General features: G+C 41.0%; 1 protein-coding gene across 10 annotated transcripts in view; it reads right to left on the bottom strand.

The window, feature by feature from the left end:
* Positions 1-14299, bottom strand: part of CHD9 (chromodomain helicase DNA binding protein 9) — a 406054-nt gene that overhangs the window by 102243 nt on the left and 289512 nt on the right. For all 10 annotated transcript variants that reach the window (XM_029608540.1, XM_029608542.1, XM_029608543.1 and 7 more), the window contains 2 exons: positions 7150-7260; positions 6059-6255 (listed from right to left, as the gene is read on the bottom strand). In XM_029608540.1, coding sequence (XP_029464400.1) covers positions 6059-6255; positions 7150-7260 — 308 coding nt within the window. The remainder of the gene's footprint in view (positions 1-6058; positions 6256-7149; positions 7261-14299) is intronic.

Here is a 14299-nt window from a genome sequence, read left to right as displayed (position 1 = left end):
ATATTACTATCATCCTGTCTCATCCTACAGTAACAAATGAAATTTCAAGAGCAATTTTAATATTTTACATTTGAAATTAAAATGTATGGCTCAATTTAATGTATATAAGCAAAGTTGCACGTTTCAAGTTTTCTCTGAAAACAGAAATTCACAGTGACATACACAGATGGCATAATCCAGAATGTGACTTCCAGTGCTACCTAGGAAATTCTAGAGAGTACATAAGTCAGTTCTCATGCCCAAATGCTTGGTTATATAGTTGGGTTCAGTTCTGTAATAAAACTAATGAGCTCAACTCCAGATCTGCAGGATGGAGGGATTTTGCAACTGGTAAACTACTGTCTTAAGAGAACATCTATTACAGGTAAGCAATTTTGCTTTCTCTGAAGACAAGCAGTTCACTTTCGATAGACATATTGGACTCTCTCCCTAACTAAGAGTTGCCGTCAAGCAAAAGAATGGAATAATTATTTTTGTTAACGGAAAAGTCCTCTTTCTTAAAATAAAACAAACAAAATACCCCAAAATCACATAAATGGGCTTGGGGGAGGAAGAGGGTCACTGAAGTTGGGCTGTAACCATCAAAAAGACCCTAAACAATGGATTGCCCAAACTAGCTGATATGTTGGGAGTCATTATCTAAATAATAATGGATGTGAATTGAACTCAGGATTGCAGCTCTGCAGATTCTTCAATAGGAATTAATCTTATACAAGCTACTGACATCAGCCATAGCCCTGACATTATGGGTCTGAATATGCCCTTCCAAGGTCAGACTTGTTGGGGTTAAAAGATACAAAATGATGGCCTCATAATCCAAAGCGTGAAGGACTTCTTCACCTTTATTGTAAAGCGAATAGGTTATCAAAGCCTGGAGCTCCCCAATGCTGTGGGCCAAAGTGACTGCTCCCATAAAAGCAAATATCCAGGTCAGGTAAGTCAGTCTACAGGGATTCAGTAACTTTCAGGTCAAGGAAATCTTGTCTCACAAATCTGCTACATTTTTTTTTTTAAGGTCTTAATAGACATGTGGATAAAGGTAAAGCCAAGTAGATGGCTTTACCTTTATCCACATGAGGGATCTGTATTGGGACCCTTACTGTAAGGGACCCTTACTGTTCAATATATTTATAAATGATCTGGAAAGAAATACGACGAGTGAGATAATCAAATTTGCAGATGACACAAAATTGTTCAGAGTAGTTAAATCACAAGCAGATTGTGATAAATTGCAGGAAGACCTTGTGAGACTGGAAAATTGGGCATCCAAATGGCAGATGAAATTTAATGTGGATAAGTACAAGGTGATGCATATAGGGAAAAATAACCCATGCTATAATTACACGATGTTGGGTTCCATATTAGGTGCTACAACCCAAGAAAGAGATCTAGGTGTCATAGTGGATAACACATTGAAATCGTCGGTTCAGTGTGCTGCGGCAGTCAAAAAAGCAAACAGAATGTTGGGAATTATTAGAAAAGGAATGATGAATAAAACGGAAAATGTCATAATGCCTCTGTATCGCTCCATGGTGAGACCGCACCTTGAATACTGTGTACAATTCTGGTCGCCGCATCTCAAAAAAGATATAATTGCGATGGAGAAGGTACAGAGAAGGGCTACCAAAATGATAAGGGGAATGGAACAACTCCCCTATGAGGAAAGACTAAAGAGGTTAGGACTTTTCAGCTTGGAGAAGAGACGACTGAGGGGGGATATGATAGAGGTGTTTAAAATCATGAGAGGTCTAGAACGGGTAGATGTGAATCGATTATTTACTCTTTCGGATAGTAGAAAGACTAGGGGACACTCCATGAAGTTAGCATGGGGCACATTTAAAACTAATCGGAGAAAGTTCTTTTTTACTCAACGCACAATTAAACTCTGGAATTTGTTGCCAGAGAATGTGGTACGTGCAGTTAGTATAGCTGTGTTTAAAAAAGGATTGGATAAGTTCTTGGAGGAGAAGTCCATTACCTGCTATTAAGTTCACTTAGAGAATAGCCACTGCCATTAGCAATGGTTACATGGAATAGACTTAGTTTTTGGGTATTTGCCAGGTTCTTATGGCCTGGATTGGCCACTGTTGGAAACAGGATGCTGGGCTTGATGGACCCTTGGTCTGACCCAGTATGGCATTTTCTTATGTTCTTATGTTCTTATGTAGTGTATTTGAATTTTATGAAGGCATTTGACAAAGTACCCCATGAAAGGCTTCTAAGAAAATTTAAAAAATCATGGGATAGGAGGCAATGTATTTTTGTGGACTGCAAACAAGGAGTAGGATTACACGGTCAATTTTCTCAGTGGAGAAAAATAAATAGGGAGTGCCTCAGCAATCTATACTTGGACCAGTGTTTAATACATTTATAATGATCGGGAAAGGGCACAACAAGTAAGGTGATCAAATTTGCAGATGACACAAAATTTTTCATAGTAGTTAAATCAAAGGCAGATAGTGATAAATTGTAGCCTGACCTTGCAAGAGTGGAAGATTGGGTGTCCAAATGGCAGATAAAATTTAATGTGGACAAGTGCAAAGTGATGCATATAAGGAATAACCACCCATGCTGTAGTTACTTGACGTTAGGTTTCATGTTAGGAGTTATCACCCAGGAAAAAGATCTAGGCATCATAGACAATAGACAATACATTGAAATCTTCGGCTCAGTGTGCTATGGCGGTTCAAAAAGCACACAGAATATTAGGAATTATTAGGAAAGGAATGGTGAAATAAAACAGAGAATGTCATAATGCCTCTTTTGTTCCATGGTGAGACCACACCTTGAATAATAGGTTAAATTCTTGTCGCCGTATCTCAAAAAAAGATGTTGATGCACTGAGAAAGTCCAGAGAAGAGGGACCAAAATGATAAAGGGGATGGATTGGCTCCCCTATGATGAAAGGCTATTTTATTTTTATTTATTTAGCATTTTTATATACCGAGGTTCTGGTAACAAAGAAGGCTAAAGAAGTTAGGGCTGGTCAGCTTGGAGAAGAGACAGCTGAGGGGGGGGGGGGGGGGGGGTATGATGGAGGTCTATCAAATCATGAGAGGATTAGAATGATTTAATGTAAATTGGTTGTTTACTCTTTCAGAATACAAGGACTTGGGGGCACACCTTGATGTTAACAATTAGCACATTTAAAACAAATAAAAAAAAAATTATTTTTCACTCAATGCATAATTAAGCTCTGGAATTCATTGCCAGAGGATATGATTAAGGTAGTTCGCTTATCTGGGTTTAAAAAAGGTTTGGTCAAACTCCTGGAGGAGAAGTCCGTCAATTGCTATTAGTTAAGTTGACTTAGGAAATAGTCTCTGCTTATTATTTATTTATTTATTTATTTTTTAATTTTATATACCGATCTTCTTGCATGGGATACAAATCAAACCGGTTTACAGTGAAACAATAACCTCACATGAAAGCGTTACATAGAACATGAAACATTGAATAAACTTTGAATAAAACATTAGGAATATAGAACCATTAGGTAACGTTACATTAAATTAAATTACATTAAACATAATATAGTATTAGACAATGGATAGCATTGAGCAGTTGGGGCTAGATCGGGCCAAATAAAAGCAGATGCAGAAAGAACGAAATACATAGTACTTGCTAAGTGAGGTGCAGTAACAGAGCAGGACTTGAGGAGATGTGTGAAATTGATCAAGAAAGGATGATGAGAGCCTTGCTGAAAAACTTAAGAACTGAATATACTACTTGCTGGATGCCATAAGAGCTGTACTTACCGGTATTAGTAGCATGTGATCGATTTAATGTTTGTCCTTGCATATATATCTAAATTCTTATGGTCTATCTCCTTAATCCTAATACAAGACATAAGACTTTCTGGTGGATTCCTTCCTAGAAGCCAGTATTACTTCAGACACTGAATTGAGGAGACTGCAGGAACAAATAACTATACTCTCAATATCAAAGCTGTGAGGGCAAGGGATTGGAGATGGGATGAAGCAGTGATCCCTGTTTCTGCCATATTTAAAATGAAAAAACATCCGGTTTGATTGGTATCTAGATGGATACATCCTGAAGCATCAAGAGACCAAATCTGTCTTGGTCAAGATGGAGCTATGTAAATCATGGATTCCAGTCTCTTCTCAGTTTTTAATTTTTAAATAAAAAAGTCTTGCTGACTTCTAACCTTTGGTTGGATTGTACCCAAAGACTATATTGCAATATTGGATATAGTCTTTGGGTACAATCCAACCGAGGGTTTAAATATAGAAATAGAGCAGCACTCATTTTATGAATTGTGTGATCAATATTTTAGAAGAATTTGAACTATGTCATCAATGTTTTAGATGAACCTGATTTGCTGTCATCATCTTCATTATCCATGTGGTTTTATGTGATTGAAGGATTTGTATTTAAAATAATGGTGGTGCACTCTTTTCACAGGAACGTTGAGTGAAGGAATATTCCCCTGATGAAGGATATTGACACTCAAACACAGACCATGTAGGGTTTTGGTTTCCACCAACTTTTTAATTGTAAGTTTATTGTTGAATTAAGAATTGCGGAATTTGTGGCAACAGCTTGAAGTTTTATTTGTATAAGACCCATGATTAAAGCAGAGTGATGAAAAAAAGTGTGCAGTTAAACCATGAACACAAACTGAATTAATGAGGATTTATATAGGCACATAAATGTATTAACAAGTGATACAGTATTTCCTTTATAATTATAACATAATTAAATGAAAAGATAGGCATGAGTGAATTCAAAGTGGTGTTAGAAAGTTTGTATTTATTTATTTTCTCTATGATTAAGGACTTTTAACAGTATTCCATAGGAATTACATACACGGTTGAGGCCATAAGGCCCAACAAACTCAAGTTATTCCAGAATGATGTTTGTTGACGCTATCTGACTTCCTCCACTGCTAAGTCTGAAATTTCACTGGTGGGAAGGAAAGCCATGGCATGAATCAATGTGTAACAAAGCCCCTATAAAATCCAATTAAGTTGTTGGAAACAGTTTTGATTTGGGATAATTTATGATGAACCCTAGTAACGTCAGCATTCAGACAGGACTAAGAATGGATCTGTGTCTCTGCCTGAGAGGTACCCTTGAACAGCCAATCGTACAGCTAGGGAAACATTTTTGCCTAGGAACGCTTTGAGGACAGCTAGACATTTTGTAAAGACCTGTGGGGCTGATAGCAGGCCAAAGGGCAGAATGCGATACTAGAGGTGATGCTTCTCTCCTATAAATCTGATATACTTATCGTGACTTGGATGTATCTTTGTGCGCGTATATATTTCCTTCAAATCCAAACAACAAACCCTAACCCCTAAACATATATGATGGAAGAGAAAGATGGTCAAATTCGAAAGCTTGCTAAAAGCTACAAAGAAAAACAGCCGTTTTTTTAACTAGGGCAACAAGTACTAAATACATTTAAAAGGTGCTGAAAAACCTAACTGAAAACTAGGAGTAAAACAAAAAACAAAGCCATACTAAAAGAAAATTATGTTGCAAGAAAAAGTAACACACACCATCTTAGCAGAAGCACTAGCAAGAGAAAAATACATCCTATAGCCACCATGAAAACAGCAAACTGGAGCACATTACATGACTATAGGTATATGGGAACTGCCATGCATGCTCACTAGAGATTTAAAAATATCCTAGAAAGCTCTATAGAAATAAGGGTCAAACAAGTTTGATACCTTTATATTGGACTAATTCAATATATGAGACTAACGTTTGAGGGCTATGCCCCTTCCACCTACAATTTGTACGGTGACCCATTTTCTACATATTCAGGTGGTCTAATCAACTCACATAATACTTTGCTCTAGGAAACTCTGGAAATCACATTCTGTGTTACAATCAAAAAGGACAACATCATTCATGTATGTGACCGAAGGGAACCACTTGTCTTCAGAGAAAAATGATATTTTCAGCATTTTCCAGTCAGTAATTTTTCATAAAAAATATAGGTGCAATATAAAGAAAAATTATTCTTTCTGGAAACAGATCCTGCTTTTGAAATTAACATTAGTGTAAATGGGAAGTGTCATTTTACCCGTAAACAAGCAAATTTTTCTCCACTCGAAAACACTCTGTTCTTCCATAGCCGTTGGAGCGATCATACGGCCTCCGTAGTTTTGGCTTATCATCACCTTCACTCTCCACTTCCGATAGCTCAGCCAATTCATCCTTTGTGGCACTGAATGGCCGAGTTTGCTTTCTGATCCTTGGGGTGTCTATAACCAGGCTGTTCTGCAATATTTAAAAGTCATCTCAGATTAAAGGTCTCCCCAATCTGGAGTCCCCAACTGCCCTTTTTAATATTGAGCTCATGAGTATATTCCTCCATTACCAGGGTGGATTTATGATAATTTGCACACCCAATGCTAAAGCTAAACATGAAACCAATCCAAAACACTTTTAGGAAGTCCTGTGCACATATCTTTTCATCACATAAATTCCTTTGATTTTTATACTTTCAACAATAATGAGGCAGTAAAAAGTAGGTTACCCACATGCATGCATCTGGTCCTATACTAGCAATTATACTCAGAAATACATATTTAAGGAAAATATTCAGTTGACAAATGTTCATCTGTACCATTGGTTGTGTGGTCTGAATTTCCTGAGCTAACATGCGTGTATTTTTTATTTTTTTTTATTGGCATAGCTCAGACACCCAAGTACCTACAGCTGATGCAAAATATCAGCATATATACTCAGGTAAAACAAGTATTACCTAACCAGCCCTCTGCTTTATCTCAGATACATTTTAGCCTGGATGGCCAATAATTCTGTGCTTGAGTAATGCGTTTTAATATTTCTACATGTTTACCAGCCACCTACTTAAGTCTCATCTTAATGCAGGTGTTGCATTTTTATAAAACCTACTGGTCAAAAGGTGAACAGATTAGGCCACCCAAATACACAAACTAAAAGGCAAAGTCAACAACAAATCTTTTTTTTTTTAATGGGATATTAATTTGGGCTTTCAGCAAGTCATATCTGATTAACCAGCATGAACTTATATCTGTGCATGCAAGATAATGTACTTTAAGACCTAAACTATAATGTGTTTCTCAAATGACTATCAGAGGGCTTTGTGCAAAGAAAGTGTAGAACTAGGAGAGGAAAAAGAACACTTACTCTGCCACTGAGAGCATCAATGTCTATTTCGGCCTTTTTAGCCCATTTCTGCCAGAAGTTAGGATCATCCAATGAAATATCAGTCCTGTTTCCAGATGCAACAAAACTTGCCTGTAATAAATATATTTAATTATCAAACATAATACTGGGATATCTGTATAATAGCCCATTCCAATTCTCAACATCACCCCTCCTCCAAAAAATAAAATATAATGGCAACTCATGATTTCTTTAAAAAAAAAAAAAAACAACCCCCCCCCCCCCAAAATAAAACAAAACATAAAATCACCTCAACTCTCGTACATCAGTCTTGAGCCCAGCAACAGCTTGTCTGCTCCATCCAACTCAATAGAGGACAACACATATCGCAGACTGCTCCTGCTATTGGCCATAAGCTTAGCCCTGCCTACAACAGAGAAAAGCAACTGCCTTGTTTCAAACTAGAATCCAGCCAGAAAAGAACATGCTCTGTGAAAGAAGTCCTTTAGCAGGCCGATTTAATAAAAGGTGCGGGGGAGCTGGCACTGAGTTGAGCGCCTGCTCTTCTGACGCGCACCCAGGCACCTCTCCTGGGTGCCAGATTCTGATTGTAAATTAGGCCGGGTGCTAATAAGGAGGCGCTAGGGACAATAGCGCGTCCCTAGCACCTCATTAGCGGAAGTGGCGGCTGTCAGTGGGTCCAACAACCGACGCTTAATTTTACGAGCATTGGTTTTCAAATCCGCTGACAGCCATGGGTTCGGAAAATGGACGCTGGCAAAATTGAGCTTCTGTTCTCAAACCTGCCAACTGGCAGGCAGAGTTTTTTTGTATTTTTTTTTTTTGTATTTTTGGTGCCTCCGACTTAACATCGCTATGCTTTCTAAGTTAACGCCTGCCCTTGAGCAGGCATTAATTTCTGAGAGTAAAACGTGCGGCCGCACATTTTACTTTCAGTATTCCGGGCGAATAACTAATAGGCTCATCAACATGCATCTGCATGTGATGAGTGCTATTAGTTTTGGGGGGGTTGGTGGTGCGTTTTCCGAGCGCTATTACCCCTTACAGCAGTGGTCCCCACTCCTGTCCCGGGGGCACACCAGCCATTCGGGATTTCAGGATATTCACAATGAATATGCATGAGAGAAAATTTGCATGCACTGCCTCCATAACTTGCACATTTTCTGTCATGCATATTTCATTGTGGATATCCTGAAAACCCGACTGGCTGGTGGGCCCCCAGGACAGGGTTGGGGACCACTGCCTTACAGTATAAGATTCTTACAGTATAAGGGGTAATAGGAGGGTGTCGAAAACGGCCTGTAAGTGTTCATAGTATCACAACAGGAACACAGGTGTGATGAAGTTTCTCTTCCGCTTCTGGTGGTATTGGAATAGCAAACGAAGTAGAGACCCAGCTCCAGGTTTGTTCTTGCCTATGCAGCATCATAGATCAAGTTCTACACCCCATGATGCCAGGCTCTACTTTCTCTTAAGATGAGATAGCAAGATAGCATGGAACAAATATAGAGGATCCTTAGTTGAGATGTGGTGAAGGGAAAGATGAGATAGCAAGATAGCATGGAACAAATACAGAGGATCCTTAGTTGAGATGTGGTGAAGGGAAAGATGAGATAGCAAGATAGCATGGAACAAATACAGAGGATCCTTAGTTGAGATGTGGTGAAGGGAAAGATGAGATAGCAAGATAGCATGGAACAAATACAGAGGATCCTTAGTTGAGATGTGGTGAAGGGAAAGATGAGATAGCAAGATAGCATGGAACAAATACAGAGGATCCTTAGTTGAGATGTGGTGAAGGGAAAGACAGGTTAACAGGGATCATTTGGGGTCTAAAGAATAGCAGGAAAATATATGGGAAGAGTAAATGTGTCTTACGGTACTTATCTGCTGTCAGATTCTGCTTCTCTAGTTAAAAGGTCAGCAGTACCATTCCTGCACATGTATTTCTAGCTTCTAAATGCTTCTCTAGGAGAGAGACAAGATATCTCTCCCCATAAAAAGGACTCCTGCCTATGTGGGGCCAGATTCACAAACAGATTCTCCCATTTTAAATTTATGGGAAAACTACAATACATCCTTTTCAGTTTTTATAGATGGAATGCCTCACTCACCATGATTGCAGATTATCATTGCCTGAAACAGTAGTTCCTGACTTTAGTTTTCTAGATCTTCAATCAGATTTGTTTTCCACAAACAACCAAAATATGCAATATGGTTCTTAGACCAGATTGTTTTTTTAAGATTAATGATATGCAGTTATCACTCATGAATATTTATTGTGGATACTCAGAAAAACAAATCCGGTTGAGTCTCATAGACCAACTTTGGAGGAACCCTGGTTTAGAGAACTTTGTATACGCTGATTCAACTGTAGCTAAATCTGTGGATCTACCATAGAAATAGAAACATTGCTGGACCTCAGACTACTCAAGTGTAATTGGGTACAGGTAATAACACTGTTTATCTCCTCTAGCAATTTTGTGTGTTTAAACAGCAGCAAAATATTCATGGACTGAAGAGACCAGGTTTCTGTGGGAAGTTATTTTTGTTTCAAAATGCTGGCAAACTTCCTCTGGCAAATCACAACTATTGGACATTTTTGATCTACAGGTACAGCACAAGGATTCAGGGCTCTTTGAAAGTCATATCTACCACACAATATAACCACATCATTATACTCCATGGAAAGGAAAACCTCTCCTGACCCTGGTCAGGACCTCCAAACAGGGGCTTACCTGGCTCCTCTGACTGTGCCCAAAAAAAACCAATTGCATCTAAACTCCTAACTACCTCCTAATCTTGTGCCAATCAAAAGAGACTGCCTTCCAAACTCTAGCCAGAGGACTGCTATATATCCCTACCAGGGAGACAGCCATTCCAGACCCCGCTGCACGTGAATGGAATCTCTCCCATCAACCATCCTGCACTAAACAAGCTGACATCTGAGAACCTAAGAGTTACTAGTAGCATGACTATAATGTTCACTGCACACAAATCAACTAAATGCCCCTGTGATATGGGCTCTAAAGTGACTGAATGGGTTAGAAACTGGTTGAGTGCTACTAGGGGTATGCCGTAGGGATCAGTTCTGTAAACGATATTAAGAAAGGACTACTGGAATAGGTTTGTATTTTGCTGATTACACTAAAATTTGTAACAGGGTAGAACAATGTTTCATAACTCTCTCCAGGAGACATACTTAACCAGTTGGGTTTTCAGGATTACCACAATAAATATGCTTGAGACAGATTTGCAAACCGTGGGTCTCTAATGCATGCAAACCTATCTCATGCATATTCGTTATGGATATCCTGAAAACCCAGCTGGTTAGGTATGCCTCCTGGAGAGAGTTGGGAAACACTGGGGTAGAGAGCCAGGAAAGCATGGAAACCCAAGGAAGTGGTACAGTATGGGGGGGGGGGGTGAGATTATTTTATGCATGAAATGAGAACAGAATCTAGGAGTGTTTGTATCTGATAATATTAAAGTTGGCCAAACAAGTGGATAAAGTGACAGCAAAAGCCAGAAAGATGCTTGGATGCACAGGAAGAGGAATGGTCAGCAAAAAGAAGGCAATAATGCTCCTGTATAAGTTCTTGGTGAGTCCTTAGGGTGGCTACTAAAATGGTCAATGGTCTTTGTTCTAAGGCCTATATGGACAGATTAAAAAATCTAAACAGGTATATCCAGGCTAGGTGAGATATGATTTATTCCATGTTTATACTATACCATTTCTCCATATTCAAGGCAGACTATACCATTACATATATAAGTGCATCAACATTTAAATACCTCTACAGTATCAATGCACAGGAAGTGTTCTCTTTCAATAGAAAGAAGGCTCTGAAACAAGGGCTCATGGGATGAGAATGAAAGAGGACACAGAAGTAATCTAAGGAAATGCTTCTTTACGGAGAGGGTGGTGGCTGCATGGCATGGCCCTCAGTAGAGGTGGTGGAGACAAGGTCAGTACCTGAATTCAAGATGCCATGAGGGAAGCATAGGGGATCTCTGAGGCAATGGTAAGGATTTTAGAGCTTAGTTGGTGTGTGGATGGGCAGACCATATAGGTCATATGCTTTTTCGGCTGTCATGTTTCTTATGTCTCTAAGTTTATTCAATGATTATTTGATTGGATGCCACGGCAATGTAGAGCTAAATACATATGCATAAAATTGATATTTGACCCCATATTCCTGCCATAGTGGATATAGATAGATGTTAAATAGCAAAGGTGGGGGAGTGACCACAAGAGAGGACGATATCCATCTATTTCAGCTGAGCTTCCCTTTCTCTACAGACATCATTGGGCAGTGTAGAGTATTTCCACTTAAAAATTCTGGCCTAGAGGAACACATCCACCAACACCCATCACTGAAGCTATGTGCCAAAGGGGCACCCTTTTAGGATGATTTTTGTCATCATATGGAAGCTCCTGTTAATTGTAAGTTTTCTATTTTGCTTCATTTTTCTTGTGGAGGAAGGGATCTTTGAATCTTCCCCCATCTGACCTCTTTTTTCCTCTTCCTATGACCCAACCTGCTATTTCTGGCTTTATGGTGCCCAGAAGTGAACATCTTTTGGCAGGTCAGCTAGGAACATCGAATGCTGCTATTCGTGGAGACTCTCTCTCCCTTAGTCCGGATGCTAGGACACCTCCAAAGCCACAAGAGACACCCCAGGATGGGAATGAAAACTTATTGCCTTAAAGAGGATTTTGCTTCTATTCTCAGAGATGGCGAGAACCTGGGGGCAATTCAAGTTGGCCAAGTTAATTATGGTATTATTGTAACTTCTACTCCAGTGACTAATTCCAAATTCAACTTAGTAAAGCCAACTGTAATCACTATGGACTCTGTGGTCTATTAGGGGAATGGACAGTTTATCTGGGAAAAATGATATTGTACTTTCAAAATACAAGGATCTCCAGAAACAACCTGTATCTCACGAACAACAACTTAAGAGACAAGATGAAAAGACTAATTTAGTGACCACTCAATATGAAGATCTGCAACAGTGTCAGTCATCATTGCTTAGAGATAAGGAATGGTCTTGTCACCAATTTGAAAACTTGGACAATTATTCACGGAGACTTAATTTGAAATTTCTCAACTTTCCCAAGGAAGATTTGATAGCTCCTGTTGTGTAGGCGGCCTCGAAGGCCTTACATTCTGTTACATAATGGGTGTTTTAGTGTGCCCTTGGGCCTCAGCCCGACCCCAGATGGATCCAGGACCAAACTGAGGATTGGCGATGTGTCCCAGGATGGCAGAGACACGGTCTTACCCTCTGCCGGGCCTGCAAGCTCCCAGCACCAACAACAAGATGATGTTGGTAGGTGAACGGTCCTCCGACTGCTCCGAGCCCTTTCGGACCTGCCGCTTGGATCAGTATGGAGCAGCAGGCCGACCTGAGGATGAGGGCAGACGGAGGCCTTGACACGAAGACATGACACCAGGGCTGTTGAAGACATGACACCAGGGCTGTTGAAGACATGACACCAAGGCTGATGCAACGGCATCAGAGACGAGACAAGGAACTTGACGAAGTCCAGACGAGACGAGAAGCTGGGCAGGTAGAGACATTGGCACTGTCTCTCAGGGCGCCCTACTCAGCCCACCTTCACGGGCAACCTTGTCCCACTACACGCCCTACACAGCCCGAGGAGGCTGGTCACGGACCACGCAGAGCGCGGGACAAGAGCAGGGAAGAATCCAGCCGAGGCAGAACTTCGAAGACGGAGCCAGATGTCATTCGAAGCTCCACAAGGGCTGGCAGGATAAAACTGCTCAGGAGCACAGGACACCAGTCCACTGCCGGCATCTCCCATGACGGCGACCCGTCACCCGGAGATCCACAGCCGGCAGAACAGAAGGCTCCGGAGCAAGAACGAACACCAAGGAGGGCTAGAACACCAGGAAGCGAGACATCAGGAGATGAGACACCAAGACGGGAACCTCAGGCAATGAAGACATGGCATGAAGAGACGACAAGATGAGACTAGGAGCTCCACGAAGAAGACAGATGACCTGACGGAGCTCTGGCAGGCAGGAGCCTCCAGGACTGAAGTAACTCTGATGCAAGGCAACAAGGAAATGCAGGAACAGCCCTTTTATAGGGCTGAAGCAGGAAACAGTCTCTAGGTGGGGCCCAGGGCATATCCGGCCGGGGGCCCTTTAAATCCAGAAGAGAGGCGCGGCCGCGCGCCTAGGAGGAAGGAAGCAGGACTGTGCAGGACTGTGGACAGCGGTCCTGCACCGACATCGATGACGCAGACGCAGGGCTGGGCCTGTAGGCAGGCCCCAAAGACGGCAGCGCCTCCAGCCGCTGCAGGAGGCCCCGGGGGCGGCTCCAGCCGCCAATCCAGGCCGTGGCTTGCGGCCTCCAGCCGCGAAGGTGGCAGACAGAAGTCCGCGGCTCCTGCTGCGGTGAAGCAGGACACCAAGGGCAGCCTCCGGGCCGCGTGAGGAAGGAAAGTCCGCGGCTCCAGCCGCAAGGAAGGCCCGACTTCAGCGGCATCCAGCCGTGCTGGGCTCGGCAGCAAAGCATTGGGTAAGGTGCCTGCTCGCGGGGATTAGCTCCGTGGGCAGCTTTCATAACAGCTCCCCTTGAAATGTTGAAAAAATTCTATCTGGAAGTATTAAAAAATTCCAGCTAAGGCTTTTTTCACCTATTTTCAAAATCTTTTATCTCCCTGTTAAATTCAAAGGTGAAGCAGATGTTACAGATAATTATTCTGTTTCTGTGAATTTAGAAGGAAAATTGGATTTAACTGTCCTATTGCAAAACTCTCAGCTAGAAGGGAAGGTCTGTGCCACAGATAGCTTTAAGAAAGGACCTTAAATATGAATTTCCAAATTAAACCTGGTTTCTTCCTAGGAGGTAAAATTTGTTTTCCCTGATATTGCTAGAACCACTCAACAAATATGTAGATTGTTTCTTTCGAAGATGCAGAGGGTATCAGCTTTGGGCGTTACTTTTTCCTATATTAAGTGGGGTAGCAACAAATAGGTTTGCTACAATCCTTGTCAACTTGAAAGCTTCCTATTAAATTGGGAAGTACCAGAAGCTGTTACTTAAGATCTATGATAGGTTAATGTTTGCCAGCATTATGTAATGTCTAATTAACTGGGCTCATCTATCTATG

This window comes from Rhinatrema bivittatum, chromosome 7 (genome assembly GCF_901001135.1).
Source record: "Rhinatrema bivittatum chromosome 7, aRhiBiv1.1, whole genome shotgun sequence".
NCBI lineage: Eukaryota > Metazoa > Chordata > Amphibia > Gymnophiona > Rhinatrematidae > Rhinatrema > Rhinatrema bivittatum.
This window is presented reverse-complemented; position numbering and strand designations above follow the sequence as displayed.